This window comes from Setaria viridis, chromosome 6 (assembly GCF_005286985.2).
Source record: "Setaria viridis chromosome 6, Setaria_viridis_v4.0, whole genome shotgun sequence".
In the NCBI taxonomy this organism is placed as follows: Eukaryota; Viridiplantae; Streptophyta; class Magnoliopsida; order Poales; family Poaceae; genus Setaria; species Setaria viridis.
Window position 1 is genome coordinate 32,755,686 of NC_048268.2, and position 23,376 is coordinate 32,779,061.

The 23,376-nt window shown below is 44.8% G+C and overlaps 3 protein-coding genes across 4 annotated transcripts; all 3 read left to right on the plus strand.

The window, feature by feature from the left end:
• The first annotated feature begins 4,846 nt into the window (after window positions 1–4,846).
• Window positions 4,847–12,393, plus strand: LOC117861487 (uncharacterized). 2 transcript variants are annotated; one of them, XM_034745054.2, is made up of 14 exons: window positions 4,847–5,215; window positions 5,317–5,376; window positions 5,825–5,869; window positions 5,968–6,016; window positions 6,171–6,219; window positions 7,151–7,221; window positions 8,735–8,793; window positions 8,897–8,995; window positions 9,824–9,881; window positions 10,200–10,231; window positions 10,416–10,472; window positions 11,257–11,354; window positions 11,611–11,801; window positions 11,904–12,393. In XM_034745054.2, exons 2-14 carry the CDS (start codon window positions 5,350–5,352, stop codon window positions 11,972–11,974), a joined length of 906 nt encoding a protein of 301 aa, XP_034600945.1. In that variant the 5' UTR covers window positions 4,847–5,215; window positions 5,317–5,349; the 3' UTR covers window positions 11,975–12,393. The 2 variants fall into 2 exon arrangements, with proteins under 2 accessions (XP_034600945.1, XP_034600944.1); XM_034745053.2 differs by having other exon boundaries at window positions 4,850–5,215; window positions 10,200–10,336.
• A 2,820-nt stretch (window positions 12,394–15,213) lies between these two features.
• Window positions 15,214–18,155, plus strand: LOC117860920 (tonoplast dicarboxylate transporter). The gene is made up of 6 exons (XM_034744354.2): window positions 15,214–15,893; window positions 15,992–16,493; window positions 16,818–16,861; window positions 17,000–17,095; window positions 17,169–17,679; window positions 17,774–18,155. The coding sequence occupies exons 1-6, from the start codon at window positions 15,432–15,434 to the stop codon at window positions 17,806–17,808; spliced, it is 1,650 nt and encodes a 549-aa protein (XP_034600245.1). The 5' UTR covers window positions 15,214–15,431; the 3' UTR covers window positions 17,809–18,155.
• A 499-nt stretch (window positions 18,156–18,654) lies between these two features.
• On the plus strand, window positions 18,655–22,248 carry LOC117860921 (beta-1,2-xylosyltransferase RCN11). Its single transcript, XM_034744355.2, has 3 exons — window positions 18,655–19,460; window positions 20,254–20,403; window positions 20,985–22,248. The coding sequence occupies exons 1-3, from the start codon at window positions 18,798–18,800 to the stop codon at window positions 21,702–21,704; spliced, it is 1,533 nt and encodes a 510-aa protein (XP_034600246.1). The 5' UTR covers window positions 18,655–18,797; the 3' UTR covers window positions 21,705–22,248.
• Window positions 22,249–23,376: the final 1,128 nt, after the last annotated feature.

Here is a 23,376-nt window from a genome sequence, read left to right on the forward strand (position 1 = left end):
TGCCATTGGGGATAACTATATAAACAAAAGGTGAGGAGAGAACGAAAGATATAAGATTAGGATAGAGACTGCCATGTGGGGCTGACCAAGTAGGTTGCCAGTAAGGATGCGTGATATGGCACCACATTGGACAAAACCAGATTTAAATCGTCTGGAGAGGAAATTCACAGTCACACGATAGTCAAGGGTTCAAATAGACTTTTTTCCAAAAAAAAACCACGGTAACCTCAATATCTTATTTTGTTCTGATGGGCTGAACTCACCAGGTAGGTAAAGATAAGGTAACACAACTCTTGCAAAGAGGGCTGCTCCGTGCACTCCGTGATGGCATTGTCTGCACCATGCTCACCAAAGCAATGTGTAACCAAGCCCCCTCTATCTCCCATCCCAACCCCCTACTCATAACCACACATCCCCTTTTTTTCTATTTTTATTAATATATGGACCTCACCCTTATCGAACCACCTCCTTTCCTTTTTCCCTTCTCATTTTTGCCTTGTACATAAAATCATACTTATATAATAGGGATTTATATTAAAAAATTACATAACATAAATTTACATATAGAAATTAGAATATGGTAGGTATATACAAAATACATAACAAAATTATATTAAACATTTTTATATGATAAATTTATGTACAAAAAGTTCATTTAAAATATTTACAAATCATATTTATAGTAAAGAGATTTGTAAAAAATCATGGGTGGAAACTTATAGAAAATAAAATATCAAAAAAAGTTTGGAGAACACCAAAAAAAATGAAAAAACTAAAGCCAAAAACTTTGGAGCATAGATTTTGCAGACAAAAGAATACCAATTTTGTGTAGCAAAGACTTGTGTGTGTAAAAGATTTGTGTATAAAAAAATATATAGAAAAAAGGGGAAAACATACCACCACCGTGCACACCGCTCCTATCATTGCTCCCACACCGCCACCACGCCGCATCACTCATGACGTGTGGATCCATTGCTGCCTCCTTGCCATCGTTTGCTTCACAACAATCTGTTGCCGTCACGACGCATCACTTACCATGCATGGATCCACAACCTCTCACGACGCGCAGATCCGCCACACCTCTTGTATGCCATATGCGTGGTCAATGCTGCCTTCCTACGATCCTCCACGTGTAGATCTGTTGCCGCCACAAGGCATAAATCACAACGCGTGGATCTATCATTGCCATCTCCGCTCAAATCTGCCACCACAACTTGCAAGTCTCGTGGTCGATTTGTTGCGCCACCTCCCTCATCCCCTACTGCTTGCTAGATTTGCATGCACCCCTCGACCTTGGGAAAGAAACCTATCCTCTCTAATTGCAAGTGATTGTAATGGAGTCTCCTTCCTTTTTCAACTAGTAGTCGCTGGTGATATATTTTATGGTGTGGGGGCAGGTCCTCGATCGATGCACACAAAGGATTTCATAGGAGAAGGGTACAGAGGATTCCATAGGAGAAGGGTACAGAGGAAAGAGAAAGGAAGGGTAAAAGAAGAGGAAAAATAAGGAGAGCGACGTAAAACGTGTTTTTTTTTGGGCATTCAGAAACTGATAGTGGCATGGGTGAGGGTGAGGGAGAAGGATGGGAGAGGCACAGCCAATGCGGGGAGGAAGAGAAATTCGACCCATTTAGGGAGGAAGAGAAATTCGACCCATTTAGTCTTTGGCCGCAGGATATGGCTCGGCCCGCGCCTGATTCTTTTATTTTCCTACAGTATAAAACTAAAAATAGCACAAGGAGAGGGGTTCAAACATAGCCCTACAAGGAGTAAGGGAAGTTCCCACCACTATGCCACTAGAGAACATGTGATTATTTTAAAACATAGTTTGATTTACACCATATATTTATATAACTATGCTTGCAGCCATGTCCTAGTTTTTTCTTCTTTTTTATTTATTCTTTTTCCGATAATACTAACTTTATTTTATTTTATTTATTTGTCTTTCTTTTTTGTTTTCTCTCTCGCTTTCTTTTCTTTTTATTTTGTATATTCACTTGTTCGCCATTTGTATATATATTTTATTCGCCTATAAGATTGAGTTTTCGAAGCCTTTGTCATTTATTTAGAAAAATTTGACATGTGTGGAGCCATTTTACTCATTTTGTATACTAATTTGTTAGTGATGTTAAATCTTTTGTTCTCTTTGTGACTAAATTGTTAGCCAATAAGAATACCTTGTTCACAATGTGGACACGTTAGTTTCCATGTAGAATAATTTGCTCACGTATAAAATTATTTATTTCATTTTATAGACTAATTTGTTCATGATGTTAAATTATTTTTGCTTTAAAGACTAAAGTGTTTGGTGACGTGGATTCATTTATTTATAATATTTAGTTTCTATTGTTTGTCACATACAATAAAATATTCTCAATGTTCAATTTCTATTAGTAGTGTACTATTGTTTGTGTGCCATGTTTAACATTTTTGTTCGTGGAAACGAAACATTTTTTTATTGTTTAAGTACTTGTTTGAAGTAGTCATAATTATCTATGTTAAAATTTATTTCTTAAATATATTTCTAGGTATAGTCAAGCGTGACTATGTTTTGAAAATCTTATCGTATGAAATATAATGGTGTAATCTTAACTTGGATACTTGCTTTAAGATTTATGATTTTTTTTAGTTTCAACTTTATATGCATGTGGGATGATATCATCAATTTTAATGTTTCTTGCATGTACTCGTTGCCCCTCACTCTCCTACGACAAAAGATTGTGTTGCCTTCACCTATAGCTAATCCCTCCCGTGGAGAGGGGGCACATCATTTTTTTGGCAATGGATTTTCTTCAAATTTGCATGCACTAAAGTTCTTTTCATCTTTTAAAGTTATATTAAAAAATAAGCCCATCAGAAAAAAAAGATTTTAAAGCAAACAATTTTGGTTGCGCCTGGCATACTTAGTGCGACTACAAAGCTACGTTGTTGTTCGTCTAACTAGTCGCTTAGCCCAAGTTAAAAAATGTTTAGATGCTGCAGAATATCTGCTTGTTTTTGTTTAATATAAGCCCATCAGAAAACAAGATTTTAAAGCAAACAATTTTGGTTGCGCCTGGCATACTTAGTGCGATTACAAAGCTACGTTGTTGTTCGTCTAACTAGTCGCTTAGCCCAAGTTAAAAAATGTTTAGATGCTGCAGAATATCTGCTTGTTTTTGTTTAATTGTATGTCTAGCACTTTAACCCTTTTAATTAGGTGTTTTAAACAGTATCTGACCGACCGTTAGCGCTTAGGATACCACACACGCACATGCCAAACTAGCATGGATCAAGGAGCCGCACTAACATAGCGATTTTATCGCAGCGATTCATCTGGCGCAATAGAGCTTTCTAGTCACGCTACTATGCCCCGTGCTTTCTATTAAAATTTTTATTTCATATAAGTATTTTTAAAATATTAATAAGAATGGTTAAAAATAAAAAAAAATATTCAAGGTAGGACGAGGAATACAAAGTATGTCTCCTACATATTACGCATGTTTAGTTTCTATTGAAACTGTTTATTTTCATTATCTTGTTTGGAAGAATTCCTCATGTAGTAAAACATTTAGCTAAATGGTTATAGTTGTGCACCTATATTTTTTTTCGAAACACATTATCATATACACGCACACACACTCAACCCTATGAATACACACGCAATCCTACAATTATGAGCACTTCCAAAAGACTAGTTGTGCATCCATTTTATTAACCAATGTACGAAATAGCGAGCGCTATAGCGGTTGCTGCTAGCTGCCGCTACAACAATATTGTACTAATTAGCGGGCTGTAGCGGCGCTATAGTGGGCTATAGCGGTTGAGCATAACTCTACGCTAAATCCTGTAACCCGCTATTTTGTACATTGTTATTAACCGACCAGATTAGGCCCCGTTTGGCGGGGCTCCGGGAGCAGCTCCTCGAGCGGCTTCTCCCGAAGCCCTGCCAAAGGGTGCGGGACGCCCGAAATGGCTCCGGCTGCGCCGGCGGAGACCCGCGAATCCCGCTCTCAGGAGCCGTTTCGAGGAGGCGGAGCCAAAAAACAGGCTCCCGCGGCTCCTTCTCCTCGTTTCCCACCCTCTCGGGGGAGGACCCGTAGGCTGGCGGAGGCGCCTCCGGGCGGGCGGCGGCCGACGGCGATGGCGGGGGCGGAGATGGGCGGGAGGTAGAAGTCGGCGATGACGGGAGGCAGACAACGGCAACGGCCGGGAGGTGGGGGCGGAGGCGGCTAAGGGGTGGTCGACGGCGACTGCGGGAGGTGGAGGCCGGCCGCGGGAGACCGGGAGCTGGGCGGTGGGGGAGAATGGATAGGGAAGACCGGAAGAGAGAGAAGAATGGGAGGCCAGCAGTGGGAGGAGAGAAAAGAAATAGGAAGGGAAAAGAAGGAAAATAAATAGAAAGAAAAGAAAAAAAAAGAAAAGGAAAATGTATTATGGGTACTTCCTCTTATCTAACCATTTTAAACTACGAGGAAGAGCCGTTTTGCCAAACAATTTTACAAAAGGGCTTCAGTTCTACCAGAAAAGCCACTCCACTAGAGGAGCCAGAGTCAGAGCCGTTTTCAGAGAAGCTGAAGTCGTGCCAAACTGACCCTTAGTCTACGCGTGCTTCTAGTCAAAGATCATGCTAGACTTGTACACCGTAGAAATTTGGAATGGAGGGAGAGAGGGAGTACCATTTGTATTGTAGAGTGTTTCTGAAACTGACTTTTCTTAAATTTTCTAACATTATACTTTTTATACTTTACCTTATACGAAGATATGAAAACCTTGTTTCTAAAAGTACAATTTAAAATTTTACTAAAAATGTAATTAAGATTTTAGTGCCTATTTCTATCCCGGCAACACCGCCGCTGCAGCACGCTCCGCGTGACGGCGTCCCCCACGCCCTCGCCGCGCGCTGGCCTCCGCAACGGCCCAGCCATCGCCTGCCTCCGGTCCGGCCCTCCGCCACGCCCTAACCCTATCGCATTTTCCCGCCTCCCCTGATTCAGCAGCCGCACCAGCGGCGGCGGTGCGGATCCACGCAAGCCGCACGCGGCACGCTCGGCCCCTTTCTCCCTTCCAGCCCGCGGCTTGCGGCACCGTCATCGCCGCGCGCTTGTCCACTCCTAACGGTAGCTCCGCTATCTGGCTCCGCCGGCGCCCACAGAGTCGGCCCCGCCTCTACCACGCGGACTCCACACTGCAACTGACGCACATCGCAGCAGCAGAGCAGAACACTCGTCCTCAGGTGACGCATTCTTTGCCAACACCGTTTTTCTTTATTTTTAGTACCACTCCATCTTCTGAAATTAGATAGCTAACCGGTGCGTTGGGTGTGTGTTCATGTAGAAACTTGCAATTTGATATCTCTACTGCGGATTCATGAGTTCAAGCGGTGCTGCCGTTTTGGTACGAACAAATCAGTGAGCAATATTGGTTTACTTTCTGTTGTTAGAATGTTTTTCCTTATTTATTTTGAAAAAAATGACATTATAATACCAGGCTGGGAATAAGGAATAGATGACTTAACAAAATAAGGCATATGTGTAAACATCACTTTATTATATCCAAAGAATTGAATGAATGTTTTGATCTTAACCAACCATGGAATTGCTTCGTGAGGAAAAAACGATTTCAACATGAACATTGAACAGTACAATTTCCCCCAATTAAGCAAAGTGAAATAAAACGAAAAAGGAAATAATTAGGACAGGAACTCTGACGAGTACTGTAAGGCAAAGGATTCCTAACAACAGAAAGTAAAACAAGAAAATATGGGAGTTATTCCACCACCAGAGTTGGCAGTCACGTTAATGTTCTTGAACATAACAACACCTTAATGTTTTCATATTTGCAGAACGTTGAGCAACTAAGGAGGCGCCATCACTCATTATCGGAATTGGTATGTTATCATTTATCTGTCTGATTTCTTCTTAGTACTCTATGGATATTCTCTTGGGGTGTTAAGAGTTCTTCCACCTATCCTTTCACTTGCCACAGACTTATGCAAGGGATGAAGATGCAAAACTCGAGACCACACGGGCAAGGCGTAAGAACCTTTTTCTTTCTCTCCCTTGGAACATTATTCGTATCATGAAGGGTGCATTCTACCCCTCACATGCTTAGTTATTCTATAGGAATGCAATAAAGCAGGTAAAATGTGCTGTCTTAACTCTTAGTATTTTGACCTTTTGGTTTTGCAGTATCAAACATCCTCAAAAGGCATGAAGATTTGAAAGATCGCCTTTCGCGGTACTCCTTTAACCTTGCGAGAACTTCTCATAGATGCAGACCAGCTTACTATTTAAGATAATTATCGATTTATTGTTTAGGTCCTTTGCCATGTATTACAATAGCAAATTCTTGTTTCTTTATTCAAATTGAGAGCTTACTGCAAACTGCAAGCTAATAACTTTTGTTTCCTTTTTCTCCTTTCCTTCTTCCTCCACTGTTCAGCCTCAATTCAACTGTATTTTTCTAAATCTGTTACAAACTGTTGCACCTCTTGTGATGGTGCTCAAATTGTAGTAGGAAAACTAGTCAAAATGAATTTTAGTGTTTGCTAGAACCATGAATGCAAAAGAAAGGGAGAAGCTGAAGTTTATCGGTACTAAATTTATGTAAATGTATTTGTATCTTTACTGATTTACTGAAGTGTGCCGCTAGCTCATTCATGAAATTCCTGATACTCAATCTTCCAGAAAAATTAAAAAAGAACATTACTGCATTTCAGTTATATAAATAAGCCTAGTTTGCTTTCTAATGCTGCAATGCTAATGCTATCGTTTTCTAGTGGGCTTCTTTCCTGAGGCTAATGATTGTAGCATTGTTGGCATTAGCCCAAGGAATGTTATCTTCTGCAGAAAGATCCCACTACTTTCTATTTGATATTTTAACATCTATAGTAGAGTAAATACTTTGTATTGTCAGATGAGTACTGCTACTCAAAACACATCCCCTCTAATCTGTCATTCGTAGGATTTTTTTTTTGTATCAATGTACCTCTAGCCATATTCTTGATAGTCTTTTGGAAGTTAGCTACTTAGCTGTGGGCATTTTGTACTGGATTTCTTATTTCCCTCATTTCTTTTCCTTCACTGCTTGTTGTGTAATGCATTCAGCTCATGTTCTGAGAAATTTGATACTTTGTGAAACTGTTTGACATCTTAATTTCTTATTCTAGGGATTCCGATAAGCTGATTTTTGAGCATCTTCAGAAAGAATTTGAGGCTGCTCGAGCTGCTCAAACTGAAGGTACACTTTGCAATACTACATTGGATCTTTGTTATCTAGTTCTTTTGGAAGTAAGCTTGTCAGTATGTATGTGGATATAGGGCATGTGTGAGCTAATAATACCCTTTCACATGTATCAGTCTCCCTTGAACTTATGGCAAGATGAAACTATTAACTATGCTTCATATCATTTTTAAAACAAACTGTTTACTTCTGAGAAGAAGTGTTGAATAGATTATTTTACCTGCTAACCTAGATAGATCCTGCACAGTTTAGGAAAAGGCATTTGTTGATCATTTGGCGAATATTTGTTCAATTAGAACTTCCATCATAGGTTTCAAGTTTGAACTTTCATGTTCTGACAGTGCAGTTGAATCTCATGTTGCTGATAAATTTTGACAGTGCGTTTCTTTGGTGCTGATCAGTTCAACAGACTGGTAAAAAAATTTAATAGCACACTACCTATGATTTCATTTTGAATATCTCTGGGTTTGGGATGCACAATACCACTGTACTGAATACCTTATTTGAGAAGTTCTTTACTGCAACTGAAGTGGTGCAAGCTGTTCGATGAACAGAAGCATCATGCTGCTATAAATGGAAGGCATGATGCATTGAACAAACTGTGTTAATGTGCTGTAATTGTAACTTTCTTTAGATGGTTTGGACCTTTGAGTTAGCTGGGTTTGATCTGTAGATCACAGAGATAGAGATCAACAACTATAGGTCTATACTCTATATCATAAACTCTCCATGTTGGAATACAAATCAGTGTTGTCCATTGATTAGGCCTAAAGGTATATGCTTTCTTCAAGTTGGGTCTGGATATAATATTGCAGGCAGGTTTCTACAACACTTAAAGTTGGCTCTGACGCAGCTCTCCTGCATGTTCGAGAAAGAAAAAAAGTTGGCTCTGAAAATAATATTGTTGGCAAGGCATAGTTGTGCATGTAGGTGGAAGGAAGCCTTAGCAACACATTAGTGTTGGGCAGGCTAGGATAGTTTTGTCACATTTCCTGCAGGTATCAGACCTCTACACAAATTCATTTTGATCGGGATGATTGCATAAGTACCCTGAACTCTAACTGCATGTTTGTCCCCCTTTTCTAAGCTTTGCACCATTACCCCTTCTTTTCCAAGTCAACCCACTATTGCCCCTGTTTTTTTTTTTTGCCTTTTTTGATAGCAACACAAGGGCCATTGGTGCATTGTCTTGGTCAAAGTAGGGCAATGGTGCAAACTTGAAAAAGGAGGGCAAACATGCAGTTAGAAATAAAATTGGGGCAGAATTGCGAATGGCCATTTATCAAAAGAAACTAAATGCATAGTGTAGTTCAGTAGGATAGGCTAATAATATGCCTTGCTTGTTTGCTGGTTTGTCTTGTAATTCTCTGTACTGCTGGCATAATCATCGTGCTTGGTTTTTACTATATGTAGCATTTAACATTCTAATACCAGCATCACAACATTGTTGTGCTTTGAATCTTATTGTTCTCTTGGAGAATTGCCAACACCTTTTTTTGGCCTTCTGTAGAGATTTCAATAGATGATGATGAGTGGAATGATGGTTTGCTGGCTACCATCCGTGAAAAGGTATTTAATGTGATTCAACTGCCTAATTTTCTCATTTTCATGCACCTTCTGTGAATTATGAATTTTTGTTGAGTTTGCTCAATCTCGTGTTCACGTAGACCAGGTCCATATGGAGGCTGACAGGAAGGCCATGGCTAACCAAGTAAATGTTCCAGCAGATCTTCCATTTCAATCAAAGACTACATATAGGATTAGAGATAAGGTGACATGCTCTCCAGACCATTGACTTTTTTAATCTAGCTTTTTATCTGCTTAGCATGCAGGATTGACTTGCTTCTATCTAGCTTTATGCTGCTTTGGTAGGATTTTTTTTCTCCTGGTTGATTTGCTCGGGTTAGCCTTTGTTATTTCCTCATGCACTATAATTGTTCAATTTTAGCTCTACAGCAATAAGAGATGGCTAAGTTGGGATTGGGATTTAGTGGCATATTACATGGCCCTTGTCATCGCAATATACTAGCCAGTGATTGTGTTGGCTGGGTAGTGGCAGGGGCGGATCTAGCGGTGGGGCGGGCGGGGCTCAGGCCGCCCCGCCCCCGCCCCCCCCCCCCCCCCCCCCCCCACCACCACCGCTGCTCGGACAATGGATCCCCCCCTTAGCCCCTCCTTGATTTTTTAGGAAGAATGAAGAAGAAGGTAAGGGATGGAAGGAAGGAGAAGAAGAAAGAGCCCCTCCTAACCTCATGAGCTGGATCCGCCACTGGGTAGTGGGTAGTGGTGTTTATGAGTTGAATTTTTTTTTCTGTGACTAGAATTAGCATAACCTTCTATACTGGTTATCAGTTACCACCACAACCAATCTATTTGTCATTTGTGGACTTTCAGCTGCCTTATAAATTATGCCAGCTCGTACATGGCTGTGATGCCCTTATGAATTAGCGTAAAACACATGTTATGCTGCACCATCATGCTATTGTTGTTTTCCATATGAGAGTCTCATCATGGGTAAAGACTAGGATTGCTAGATTTAGTTTTCCTTAATCTGTCAGTTATTCTAGCGTATCAAAACTAAATCTCTTCATTTTAATAGGTTATCTATTGCTTGGATGGAGCAAGAATTGGCATACAGTATGAGACATTCTTTGCTGGTGAGTACCCTTAATTTTTTAGTTCCATTTTTTCACGCTAGTAGATGGCTTCTCTTATTTGAAACTTTTTAAGATGCATAATGTTTCTGTTGGACATAGCAAGCAGTTGTGGAGACTCCAGTGTGTAGCAAACTATGGCAAATTTCACTTTAAACTATAGCATAATTTTTTGCACTATGCACATGCAGACCTGTGATATTCTGACTGATAGGAGCAACTAGTTTAGCTCAAAAAGGTTGAAAGAGACATGATACATCTCTATCTCCAAACACATGATTTCACATAGTAGATCAACATGTGCAATTGTGCATTTTGCAGGTGAGCCTTGCGAAATATTTCATTGTGTTTTGGTAAGCAAATCATTCCTGGAAAAGATGACTGTGATTGAGCACACCTTACCATTCTTTCTGCCCATACGTGAATTGGAAAGTGATCTTCTGTCATCTAATGCCATTGTATGTTTTCTGACAGCGGTTTATTTTACTATAGGAATTGTGTGTAAAGTTCTATGTGCTAACATGCTTTCCCTTACAGAAATTTATTGATCATCTTGAAGAAATTTTACAGGCTTATATTGACAGGAGAGAGCAGGTCAGTATCAGGCTATCAGTTATTAGGAGTCACTCCCACATGTAACTTATCTGTAATTTTTATATTCAAAATTCCTTATATTATATTGTGTAATGCTAGAAATTACATAAGAAAATTATTATTCACCTCTGCTACAGTAATTTGACTTGCGCTCTATCTTGTTCAAACGATCTAGTTTAGGTGAGGCATATGGATATGGTCTGTTCAACTGAGTTGTCTCTGTCCATGTTCACCTGAGTAGAAAGATTTAAGATGTTTATTGTCTAGGCTAGTGTCTAGTGCAAACTCTTGGCCAGGCAGCAGCTTATGACACTTGTTGCAGTTATTAGTTTCAGAAATGAATAACTATACCAGATCTCTGTTCTCCATAGTTGGGAGCATTTTATGTATATTTGGACTTCGGTTTTTTAGTGTTCTTGTTCTACATATATATGTGCATTTAGCCACTGTGTATGGCATATGAATCTTCAATTTTTGCTCATGTCTAACTGTGTATAAATTGACCAATCCGTTGTACTGGTTGATTTTTGGTTCTGTTCCAATATCTAAAATCGTAAACCTGTATTAGAAAAGAATAGAGATGAGTGATGAGTCATGGCATCCCTTTTTCCTTTTGCCCAGGATGCATTCTATAATTTGGCCTACCAACTGTTTTAGAATTTTTGGCTGTAAAGATTGTTAGTAGGCTCATGTGAAAGCTGAAGACGGATAGGCCATACAGCTACTGCAATGTGTTTTGTTTGACAGCAGATTGTTAATTATAATTTTCTATTTGATGTTCAAGGTCCGTCTTATCAAGGAGCTCTATGGGAACCAAATTGGCGAACTGTTTCACAGTCTTCCTTACAATTTGATAGAGTTCGTATTGGAGGATTTTGAGTGGTAAGGATAATAACTGCTAAAGCTAGGATTTGCATCAGTCAAGTTCTGTTATGTTTCGAGTACAGCCTTGTAGAATATCTACAACTAGCAGTCTTTCATTTTTCTTTTGCTAGCACCATCTTGAATGCTGCCTACTTATTTTAAACGTGCTGACTGTTACCCTCAATTTTCATTGGCCCCTGGCTTTAGCATATGTAAGCTGCATGTTTTACCTCTTCTAGATACTGAAACGTGCACCTGTTTGCCACTTGAGCAGCAAGGTTACAGTCAGTATCCGATATTCGGATCTAATTCTGACCCTGCCAAGTCAGGCAAGGGTCTTGGCTTGGCCGCTTCGCTCGTCAAAGAGAATATCCACACGAAGCAGCAGCACGTCAGCTGCGCAGCTGGTACCATTTCGCCTTCCATACGCCGAGGAAGCACTCAAGACCTTGTGCCTACCAGAAGGTCCCAATCCTGCCCCTTGTCTTCCACCTTGCCATATAGTGTACATAGCTTTGTGCGGAACTTGTTCTTATCTGTTTCCTCCCTTCCTGTTCTGTGTTTCAGCGTACGCGGACATTGTGCTGGACCTACCCAATGCTCTGAAGAGGAGCTTGTCCTCTCAGCACAGCGACTGAATCTTGTGGAGGATGCTGATGAGACCTTAAGGTTTCTAGACTACAACATGGAACATGTGTTTAAAGATGTTCGTAAGTGTTAGTATAGGCTCTGCCGCTCTAGTTTTTGACTGACTTCAATCCTGTGGAAGCACCAAGACTGCTGCAGATTGAAGATGCAAACCCAGAGGAGGAGGACGCATGGCGTGACGCCTGAATATGGGTTGTCAGGATGTAAAATCTTTTGCCTGGAGAGAATGAGAGGGGGTCTGCAGTATCTTGCATGTTAAAACTTTGTAGGTGCCTTCCGTGCATGACTTGTAACTGGGGGCGTTGGTTTTCCTTCTGTGCGAGGTCGTTTGCCTAGGTACCCAGACTCTGAAATTTCCGTTCAAAACTTCAAGTAATGGAAATGGGGGGTGGCCTCGATTCAAAAGGAAGTTCCTGTGTAAGCAAGGCAGGCGCGTTTACCCCTTATAAACCGCTCAAAATATTCCAGCTACTATAAAAGCCTAGCAAGAAGATACTGTAGTCAAGGTACAATTGTGTCAATTGCTGTCACTGCTGCATGCTTCTAAGCTCGAAACAACATGCGTAACTGAGACTGCAATTTTCAAAAGAAAGTATGCTACTTTTGAATTTCCGCAAGGAGTTGGCCACAGCAACGGCCTCAACCAATGCACAAACAGGTAAACTTTCATTTCGCTCGCCGTCGACACCACCTTATCGCTCCGCGGAGCGGAGAAAATCAATCAGCTTGACGAGGACAGGGCAACAAGGCCACAACTCATGCCGAAAGCTTTCCCGATTTTTCAAAGCCAGATCGGATGCTTTTGTTGTAGCCTTGTGCGGTGTGCGCTGCGTCTTGCGTTTCTACGTTTTCAACAAGCATGCGATTTGTTGCGAGTCCAAATTAATCACAGTACTACTTCTTACGTATGGTATGGGGATGTTACGGTTCAAACTTTTACGTTGATGGACAGAGCATCCTGCGTGTGGCTTTCAACTTTCCATTGCCGCTCGCAAAGTGTTGCCGTCTTGGCTGGCTGACCGGCTGAGCTTCCCTCGACCGGGAATCAGATCTGGTGTTGGAACATGTCCGTGTCTCAGAGGCCGAGGTCTCTCGCGCTGGCGCTGGTTGGTGGCGACGAGACGGAGCCGGCACGGCTGCACGCCGCTGCATGATTGACCACCGTGTCGGGCGCAGCCGCACCGGGCGTCAGATCAGATGGCGCGGATCGAATCATCCAGCCGTTGTGTCCATGGTGCCCCGTCAGGCTCGGAACGTTCTGGAACGGCCCCGGGGGAGACACGTAACCGAGAACCAAGCTAGCTCTCGCGGGCGGGAATGCCAGGCCAGCAGACACCGCGGGGACCACGGCACGATGGACCATTGATCGAGCAAGCTCGCTCGTTCGTCCCAGAATATCGGAGCGGTGTGGCGTTGAGGTGGAGCCCGGCCGCAGATTCCCCTAGCGAGCAGGTGCTCCATGATTGCGTTGCAGCGGCATACTGGAACAAGAGATGCGAGGTTAGGCAGGGATTCTCGACCCAAAACCGGGGAAGGAGAGCGAGATCTGGGCCGATGTCGCCTGTCACGCAAAGATGCTCGACGGCGAACGCCATTGCGCAAGGCCAACAGTGACGTGGCCTTGCTCGATCCGGGAGCGGTTACGCTGCCGAATTGCGAGCATCTCAGCATTCTCATCTCCATCTCAGCGAGATGGGAACAAAAGCCCCAACGCGACCGAGCCCTCTTCGCCTCCGGCCAGCTGGCGTCAGGAACAGCGAGGCGTCACACGCCGTGGGCAAGGCAGCGACGCCGCCGAGAACGCGCGGGTGCGTCAGGCACCACCGCACCGGCTGCGTCGCCGTCGTCTGCGCCTCCACGGCGCGGCGAGGCGGGTCCGGACTGATATTTTCCGGAGGTGGGGGCCGCGCGTGCTGCCGGCGTAGCGTCGCTGAGCTGATGGGAGCGGTGCGCGGCCGGCCAATTGGCAGGCAGATCAAGATGGAGACGATACGGTGCGCGCGTGGCCCCCGACCATGGCTCCGATGATTGCACGGCGGCCGGCGACCCTTGATTGCTTGCCCACACCCCGGGGCCACGTAGGATGAGCTTGTGGCGCGCGTTTGGTGACCGGTCGACGCCGGCCTGTCCGTGTCCACATTAGCTCAGATAGTTTCATTGCATTATGGACTATGATCTAGGTTGGTGCATGCACGGGAGCGAAAGGAATCGCAAGATATTTGGATACGTTGCTCATACTCGTGGTGGCGATAAGCTCTTACGTACTGGAACCTAGTGCTTCAGTCGTCGTCGACGCCGAATTTTCTGGAGATCGAGACGGATCGCGTCGAGGGGCCGGACGGACACTGTGTTTGACGCGTCCTAGGTTACTGCAAATAAACGCAAAAACCGTAAAAGGATCTCTCCGATGGGCACGTGTCCGCCGCATGCGTCGCCCAATCGAGCAGGTCCGCTCAACGCGCCGCGGCGGCCCTGCCATAACTGAGGGGGTGTTTGACGTTGTGACGAAGGATTAAATATAAATTAATTATAAAATTAATTATACAGATGGAAGCTTCGTCTCGCGAATTAGCTTCCATGTGCAATTAGTTTTGTAATCAGTCTATTTTTAATATTCCTAATTAGTATTTAAACATTCGATGTGACAGGGACTAAACTTTAGTTCGTGGAATAAACGAGGCCTAACACATGGCAAACCATCGCGGTGAGACCACGGATTCAGAATCACGCAGTTGCTGCTGCCCATTGCCAGGCAGTCCCAAACCAGTGACTAAGATAGTTTCTATAGCATTAAATAGCATGCCATGTAAAAAAATGATGTGGCATGAGAGTTAATGAAGGGAGAGAAGGAAATGGTTTCTCATGCAAGAAATCATGTCTACACACAAATCAAAAAATAAGGAAGGAGGATTGGAGAGGAAAGGAGAGAGGATTGGTTGATACTTTATTTTGAAAAAACGCTAATATAGTTTTATATCTAGTGTTTATGCGACATGCCAGGTATAAAAACTACGTGTTGCCTTGTCCTCGCGGATTCGGGTCGATCCGAAACGTCCGACGTGGCGCGTGTGCTGGTGGGACCATCCCGCCACGTGGACACTTAGCCGGTCGCCTCCCGAATTCCTGGCCCACACAGCCCCACATTTGGCTGCGCCGCGCCGGCTTGTCCTGCTGCCTGGCCAGCCGAGGTGAGCAAGTTTTCTGCGCGATTCATGTGTGTGATTCGCCGGGCAAATTTTCCGTGCGATTCATGTGGCGATTTGCACAGCCAGATCAGCACGCTTCTCCGGCTATTTAAGCTCCGCGCGGCGCGCGCGCGGATATAAAGCCAGCCACGGCGAGGGAGCTCGACGCAGCCTCCACGCCTCAGAACAGCCGGGCAGCGACCACCCATCGGCCGACCGACCGATCAGCCGAGCCCGGCCCGCCGGCCGGTCACCGCGGGCGATGGACAAGCACGGCAGCTTCGGAGGGAGCTCGTCGTCCGAGGACGTGGAGGCGCCGCTGCTCCTGCCGCCGCCGCCGCCCGGGCGCGACGACGGGGCCAACAGGAAGGACCGGCCGGCGGCGTGGGTGCGCGCGGTGCTCGCGCACAGGTACCCGGCCGTGGCGTCGGGCCCCGCGGCGTGCGCGGCCGTGTGCGCGCTCGTCGACCTCGGCCCGGCCCACCGCGGGGCGCGCAACATGCTCGCCGTGCTCGCGTGGGTGTTCCTCTGGTGGGTCACCGGCGCCGTGCCGCTGGCCGTCGCCTCCATGGCGCCGCTCTTCCTCTTCCCGCTCTTCGGCGTCGCCGGCGCCGACGCCGTCGCCAAGGCCTACATGGACGACGTCATCTCGCTCATCATCGGCAGCTTCATCCTCGCCCTCGCCATCGAGCACTATCAAATCCACCGCCGCCTCGCCCTCAACGTGCGTCCGCCGTCCTGCCATTTCTAGCTGCTATCCATACATGGTTACCCACATGGCTAGTTACCTCCTTACGTGACAGATGAAACGTGAAACTGCAGATCACGGCGCTGTTCTGCGGGGACCCGGTGCGGCCGCCGCTGCTGCTGCTGGGGATCACCGGCACCACCTTCTTCGTCAGCATGTGGATCCACAACACGGCGTGCACGGTCATGATGATGCCGGTGGCGACGGGGATCCTGCAGAGGCTGCCGCGGGGCGGCGCCGGGGCGCCCGGGTGCCAGGAGGAGGAGGAGGAGGAGGTGCGGCGGTTCTCCAAGGCGGTGGTGCTCGGCGTGGTGTACGCGTCGGCGATCGGGGGGATGGCGACGCTGACGGGCACCGGCGTCAACATCATCCTGGTCGGGATGTGGTCCACATACTTCCCGGACCAGGAGCCCATCACCTTCAGTTCATGGATGTCCTTCGGGCTGCCCATGGCGCTCATCATCTTCGTGGCGCTCTGGGTCACCCTCTGCTTCATGTACTGCTCCAAGAACACCGGCAAGGCACTCTCTGCTTACCTGGACAGAAGCCATCTGAGAAGAGAGCTCAGCTTGTTAGGTAACTACTTCTGTTCCTAACTTTTTTTGGTGTTTGTATAAAGTTTTCCTTTATTTTACTCGATAGAGAGGCAGCATATTTACTAGAACATTGACTGTCACTGTAAAAAATAGTATTGCTAGTTGAACGATGTCGTCATCATCCAATTTTTTTTTTTCCATCATGCTAACAATGTGACAGATCAAGACAAATTGCTGTAAGGTCTCAGCATTTGGCTCTGAGTAGACCACATTGAAATCCATGAGTTATAGAACAAACAATCATTAATCCAGTGCGATCAAGGGAATAATTGTCTCATGAGATTACTGTTCTGATCTATGACAGGTCCAATGGCTTTTGCAGAGAAGATGGTCTTGGCTGTGTTTGGGGTAAATTCCATTTCTTTGCCAGCACATGTTCTATGAATTTGTCTGATCAAGTTTCTGTTCAAAGATGGACTGACACTGTATTGTATTCAAATGACTACTTGCTTGTTGGGAACACACTGAAATGGATAAATTTTGCAGGGTCTAATTGTGCTATGGATGACCAAGAGCCTGACAGATGACATACCTGGGTGGGGAGCTCTCTTCCACAACAACGTTGGAGACGGAACAGTCACCGTAAGTACGCAAAGATATCAAAGTTATCCAGCTATGTATGCATCACCTCTCTCACACCTCGCTTGCAATTCAGATCATGATGGCTACACTGCTCTTCGTAATCCCAAGTGGAAAGAACAAGGGCGAGAAGCTGATGGACTGGAACAAGTGCAGGAAGCTCCAGTGGGACATAATCCTCCTCCTCGGCGCAGGCTTCGCCATTGCTGACGGCTTCAGCTCAAGTGGCCTGACTGATATCCTCTCTGACGGGCTCAGGTTCCTGAAGGACGCGCAGACGGTGGTCATCGTTCCTGTGGCCTGCGTTGTTGCTGCTGTCATCACAGAGTTCACGTCTGATGATGCAACCACGACGCTGGTGTTGCCTCTGTTCGCGGAGTTGGCGAAGTCTATCAATGTGCACCCGGTGTTGCTTATGATTTCTGGAGCAGTTGGGGCTCAGCTATCATACTTGTTGCCTACTGGATCACCGTCAAACGTCGTTGGGTTCAGTACTGGCCACATTACCATCAAGGATCTTGTAACTACCGGGCTACCCCTGAAGATTGTCGGAATCGCATCTCTGACAATCTTGCTGCCAAGTTTAGGTAACAGCTGCACAGATCACCATTAAGAACTATTCAGGAAATTCGGGATATGTTTCTTAGTTCTGATGCTCTTCTTGCTTATGTGATTATGCAGGATCACAGATTTTTGGCACAAACAGCAGGTCCTAGGAGCACGAATGCAAATTTTGGGTTGTTCATCTCTCCTGGTCCAGTAGTCTATTTGTACAGTAGTTTCCTTATGTCACATTTGTCTCCTAGTTGAGGCTATGGGGTAATATTCTCTGATTTGTATAAGAGTAAGTTATACTCCCTCCATTTCAAATTGTAGATCGTTTTGGCTTTTGTAGGTTCGTAGATGTCGCTATGCACTTAGATATATACTAGGTTTAGATTCGTAGCAAAATTTATGAACCTAAGAATGTCAAAACGACCTGCATTTTGGAACGGAGGGAGTAAGGATTAAGATTTGTATGCAGCCACTGTGTGAATATAGTTGAAATGCGCCGATTTGATCAGACTTTGGGCCTGAAGAGTGCAATGATGTCTGGTGGCTATATTAAGAATATTTCAATAATCTGAAATTCGGAGAGGAAATATAAGGAAATTCAGTGCAATGATTTGATCAGAAGCCTAAACTACGAAAAAGACAATACAAGTCGACATGAAAAGGAATAGAAATGCACAGAAACGCTGACCCGGTGAATCAAGTCAATGGGAGAGCAATATAATTGGATTTCACATTACAAATGGCATCCTATTCCAAAACTTCAGCACACGAAGGGAACGGATTTCAAAATTTAGAAATTTCGATCAATTGTTGGAAAGATGAGTATCCTACCAGTGCTCTTCAGTTACGAGCACCGCCCCACCTCCGTGATGATCTCGCCGGCGGCCGCCTCGGTGAGATCGGCGACGCCTTCCTCGCTTTGCAAACTGGAAGGACAGGGACAGAGTGAACTGCGCATCACGGCCGTCCAAAGTACAACAACCCAACTTCAGAGCCGTCCGATCAGCCCAACGACCCCAACCGGTTTCCACTTTCCCCGTAGCAACCGCTACCGAGTGAGAGCCCCACGCGGCGACACCCCCTCGATCTACGGCGACCCCGGCGGCGACGAGCCCTCCCCGGCGGCCGCCACGCCCGCGGATCGCCGGCGATGATGGCCGGCCGCGCTCACGGCCACCGGAACCGCCTCCGCCGCCTCATCCCGCGGGTCCTCCTCCTCCTCTTCGCCGCCTACGCGGCCTGCTTCGCGATCTACCTCCTCCTCCATCCCCACCACCCGTCGCCGCCCGACCCCACCCCACGAACCGACGTCCGCGACGACGAAGGCGTCCGGGCGCCGCCGTCCTCCCAGAAGCCGTGGCCGCGCCTCCCGTCCTTCCTCCCCTGGGTCGGCGGACCCCCACCGCCGCCGCACACCTGCGAGGCCTACTTCGGCAACGGCTTCTCCCGCCGCGTGGAGGTCCTCCCCGCGCGCGGCGGGGGCGGCGGGTGGTTCCGGTGCCACCACAGCGAGACGCTGGGGAGCTCGATCTGCGAGGGCGCGCGGGTGCGGCTCGACCCGTCGCGCATCGCCATGTCGCGCGGCGGGGAGCCCCTCGAGCAGGTGATGGGCCGCGCCGAGGAGGAGGAGCTGCCCAAGTACGAGCCCGGCGCGCTTCAGGTGGAGGGGCCGGCGGCCGGGAGGGCGGCGCCCCTGGTGGACGCAGCGTTCCTCAACACCTACGTGCCCACCGGCGGGATCGAGATGCACACGATGAGGGCGCTGCTCGAGTCGGCGCGCGTTGTGCCGCCCGGTGAGCTACACTGCTCCCAGGTACTCTTTGCCTTGATATCTAGCTGGTTTGCTGGTTGATGAGAAATGGATTGTTAAAAAATTTGTTTATCATGCATGGAAAACCAATGCATTGGGAAGAGTAGAGTCAGCTCAGTGTTTGATTTAATGGAAGTCTATTCGATCCAGGGCTCATGTAACTATTGAGCTAATTTGATATTTTTATGAAAATTTAGAGCAAATGGAAGTCTTGTCATTAAGGCTTTTCAGGCTAACTCCAGAGCACATAATTGCCCACTTATGCCCACATTTGATTCTTTTTTTCTAAAATAACTGTGAGTCGACTCTGAGGAGCCCTGAGGACTGGGATGTAGAACAGACCAGCAAGCCCTTCAAAAAAAAAAGAACAGACCAGCAAGGTAGGAATATGAAACATATTCAGAATTAAGATCTGCAGTGATATGAATTATTGCTTACATCTTAACAAGATTAGGAATAGAAATAAGATCTAAATATGAACTCTGCATCCAATCTATGTCCAAAATCGAAACCTAAATGGAAAGAATCATATTCTAACATCTAAATGTATTACTCAACAAAATGAGGGCCCTTGGTGATACCTTTTGAGATTCAAAATTGTAGCCTCTTATTGGATTAGAGATTTTTGACAGAGGACCATGTGACTCCTGTAGAAGCAGGCATTTAGCTTCATCTCATGACATTGATCATTATACCATGATATAATTTTGAGCCTGTGTTTATATTTCTTATCATTCCTTTATCTTTGGAACTTAGTAATTCCTTCTTAACTGTGTTATGACACTTGTTATTGCAGTGGGTTGAAGAACCAACACTTCTGGTCACTCGTTTTGAATATGCAAACCTTTTCCACACAATTACAGACTGGTACAGTGCATATGTTAGTTCCAGAGTTACAGATTTACCAAACCGTCCTAATGTAGTTTTCGTGGATGGCCATTGCAAGGTATGAGATGCACTATGCATTTTGTTATTGGTTCAATGCATTCTGTTTGTTGCATGAGTTATGGCCAACCAATCAGTTTCTTCAGCTATTATTGGGGTAAACAACATTGGTTACATTTTGTATTCTTGATCTTTAGCTTGGTTCATGCATTGATAATGCGCATGGCCATCTTCCTGTTTTTTCCTCGTTATTTTGCCGTGTCTGCTTCTCATGTTTGGAAAACAATTGCAACCAGAAGCAGTCCTGGATCCGCTCGCCCGAGCTGTCAGTTCCTATGTTCTTTTTTTTTTTGAACGAATCAGTTCCTATGTTCTAAATATGTGGAAAATAGCACATCTATATTTTTGGCAGCTAGCCCAGTCTGCCCTGATGCCTCAGCCAAAGCTTTTGTCAGTCATACTTAACTTCCAGATTGTATTGCTCCTCCATCATGTGATTTTATTTCAGATTTAGCATGCATAACTTAATGTGATACTCAACTGCTAGGTAGCAGCCAACTTTTTTGTCTATACTAAGATTTGTCTCTGTTTTCTCTCTCTGTATATTCTTGTCAAAGTGACAATGTGACCTTATGTCCACAGGCACAATTGGAGCAAACATGGGAAGCACTTTTTTCAAGTGTGACCTATGCTAAGAACTTCTCTGGTCCTGTTTGTTTCCGACATGCCATTCTTTCACCTTTGGGCTATGAGACTGCCATGTTCAAGGGGCTTAGCGAGAGCTTCAGTTGTGAAGGTGCCTCTGCTCAGACCCTGCGAGGAAAACCGGACTATGAGAAAACAGCAAGATTATCAGAATTTGGAGAGATGATTGTAGCTTCTTTTGATCTTCTACAGGATGACATCATGTCATCCAAAAAATCAAATGGGCTCAATGTTCTCTTTGTTCGGCGAGAAGACTACTTGGCCCACCCACGCCACAGTGGTAAGGTTGAATCCAGACTAAGCAATGAGCGGGAGGTGTATGATGCAATTGAAAAGTGGGCAAAAGGTCTGAAATGCAAAGTAAATGTTGTCAACGGTCTTTTCGCCCACATGACCATGAAGGAGCAACTCCGTGCTATCCTGGAGGCTTCAGTAGTAATAGGGGCTCATGGGGCTGGTCTAACACACTTAGTCTCGGCTACTCCTGATACAAAGGTTCTCGAGATCATAAGCAGCATGTACCGGCGCCCACATTTTGCTTTGATCTCACAGTGGAAGGCTTTAGAATACCATGCCATAAACCTCCCAGGGTCATATGCTAGGATCACAGATGTCATAAGTGAGTTGAGTAAAATACTGACAGGTCTTGGATGCTGACACAGAGGTTACATACTGGTCGTGCTAACTGCATTGATTCATACTATTTTAATTGGAGAGGGTATTGCACTTGCACAGATTATTGCTATCATTGCTCCGAGAACCAAAGCATTTCCAGTTCCAGCAGAGTTTTAGGCTGCCAAATGCGGAACCAGGATCTGATGACACGAAATCCGACCCAGATTGTCCACTCCATTGTTGTATTCTTTTCCAGCTTATAGATTCATCAAAACTTTGAGTGTTGAGTATGGAACACGGCATATGTTCTCCTTTGTGCATGCTGTATGATTCGCCCAGTTTTGTACTTCTGTCAAGCCACCGAAGCGAGATCGGCAACTCCCAATGAAAATGTAAGATGAAGTGAAATGAAATGTCGCCAGTGGATCACAATGCTCTTGCTCTAGCGAACTTTGTTACTTTTATCTGCTAGGATTATTATTGTAGCCGTATTATTGATGTGTGGATTATTATTGTTGCTGGGATTATTATTGTAGCTGTATTATGGATGTGTGGATTATTATTGTAGCCATATTATTCTAGCAAACTGATGTGTGGATTCTGGTGTGCGCGCTTCGACATGCTACATCGAAACTTGGTATATATGGCTCCCTACTGTGCTAAGCAATTGAGCTGAAAGCTGAGGGAGGAAGAAGCGTGGATGGTTGCCCTGGCTGTGGGCACTCTGGTCACATGCCGTTTATGGTATGTAGTTCCTCCTGGCTATCGCAGTAGCAAACACATCACTAGGTTATGGTTTACGATATGAGACGGCACACATCACAACAAGGTTCATGGTACGAGAGGAAGAAAGGAATGTTAAGAGTATAAACATAAGAGCCAGGAGGCATTAGAACTTTTGTATCATTAGATATGCGTGCATTTGTCCTTCCTTGCCCACTATAGTCTATGCTATGCACATATGCATCTCGCCACGTACTTTAACACCATGTACAATTAACTAGGCTATTACTGCAACTACAAATGAATGGACTCGCTACCTCCGCCTCGATTAACAAGGCTATTACAACTACTACAAATGAATGAACTCACTACCTCTGCAGCTCTGCCTCTATTTACAGTAGTATGACTCGCTCACTTTGATTTCTTTCTACCAAAAATTGAATCCACGAAAGAACTCTGGTACCTTATCTTTGGCTTCGATTCTGATTTCATCTTCATATCTTCTTTCATAATATTTTGCACACATAAGTTAAAGAGAGAATTCCTTATTTGAATGACTCAATTCCTTTCTTGATACTGAAAAATTTTCTGTCCCTTATATGACACCGAGTTTTAACTTTCATACCTTATTTGACATTTTCATTTCTTCTATTAGTTAAGTCGGGTGAAATGAATATCAAATCACCTCCAAAATTCATTAAACCTTTTTTGGTTATAGAACAAATAGAGATGAACCCATTTTGGTTAAAAACGCATATATACCTTTGCAGTTTTCAAACTAAAATTCATCAAATTTGGCTATGTTTCAAACATATTTGAATTTTATGGCACCCAAATACTTTCCAAAAATTATGGGAAAGTAATTCAAAGACATGGGATGTAGTAATTTATAAAATTATTTCCGTTCATAAGTTGCATAGAGAAATATGGGGTTCTTCTAAAATTTCCTAAATTTCACATTCTTCATAATTCTCAATGCAACTTATGCTAG

Coding starts and splice junctions, on each gene's coding strand:
- LOC117861487 (XM_034745053.2), top strand. CDS start 5,350: ATGAGTTCAAGCGGTGCTGCCGTTTTG. Junction 6,017..6,170: donor CGAGACCACACGGGCAAGGC/GTAAGAACCTTT, acceptor TTGGTTTTGCAG/TATCAAACATCCTCAAAAGG. Junction 7,222..8,734: donor TCGAGCTGCTCAAACTGAAG/GTACACTTTGCA, acceptor GGCCTTCTGTAG/AGATTTCAATAGATGATGAT.
- LOC117860920 (XM_034744354.2), top strand. CDS start 15,432: ATGGACAAGCACGGCAGCTTCGGAGGGAGCTCGTCGTCCGAGGACGTG. Junction 15,894..15,991: donor ACCGCCGCCTCGCCCTCAAC/GTGCGTCCGCCG, acceptor GTGAAACTGCAG/ATCACGGCGCTGTTCTGCGG. Junction 16,494..16,817: donor AAGAGAGCTCAGCTTGTTAG/GTAACTACTTCT, acceptor GATCTATGACAG/GTCCAATGGCTTTTGCAGAG.
- LOC117860921 (XM_034744355.2), top strand. CDS start 18,798: ATGATGGCCGGCCGCGCTCACGGCCACCGGAACCGCCTCCGCCGCCTC. Junction 19,461..20,253: donor GTGAGCTACACTGCTCCCAG/GTACTCTTTGCC, acceptor TTGTTATTGCAG/TGGGTTGAAGAACCAACACT. Junction 20,404..20,984: donor TCGTGGATGGCCATTGCAAG/GTATGAGATGCA, acceptor TTATGTCCACAG/GCACAATTGGAGCAAACATG.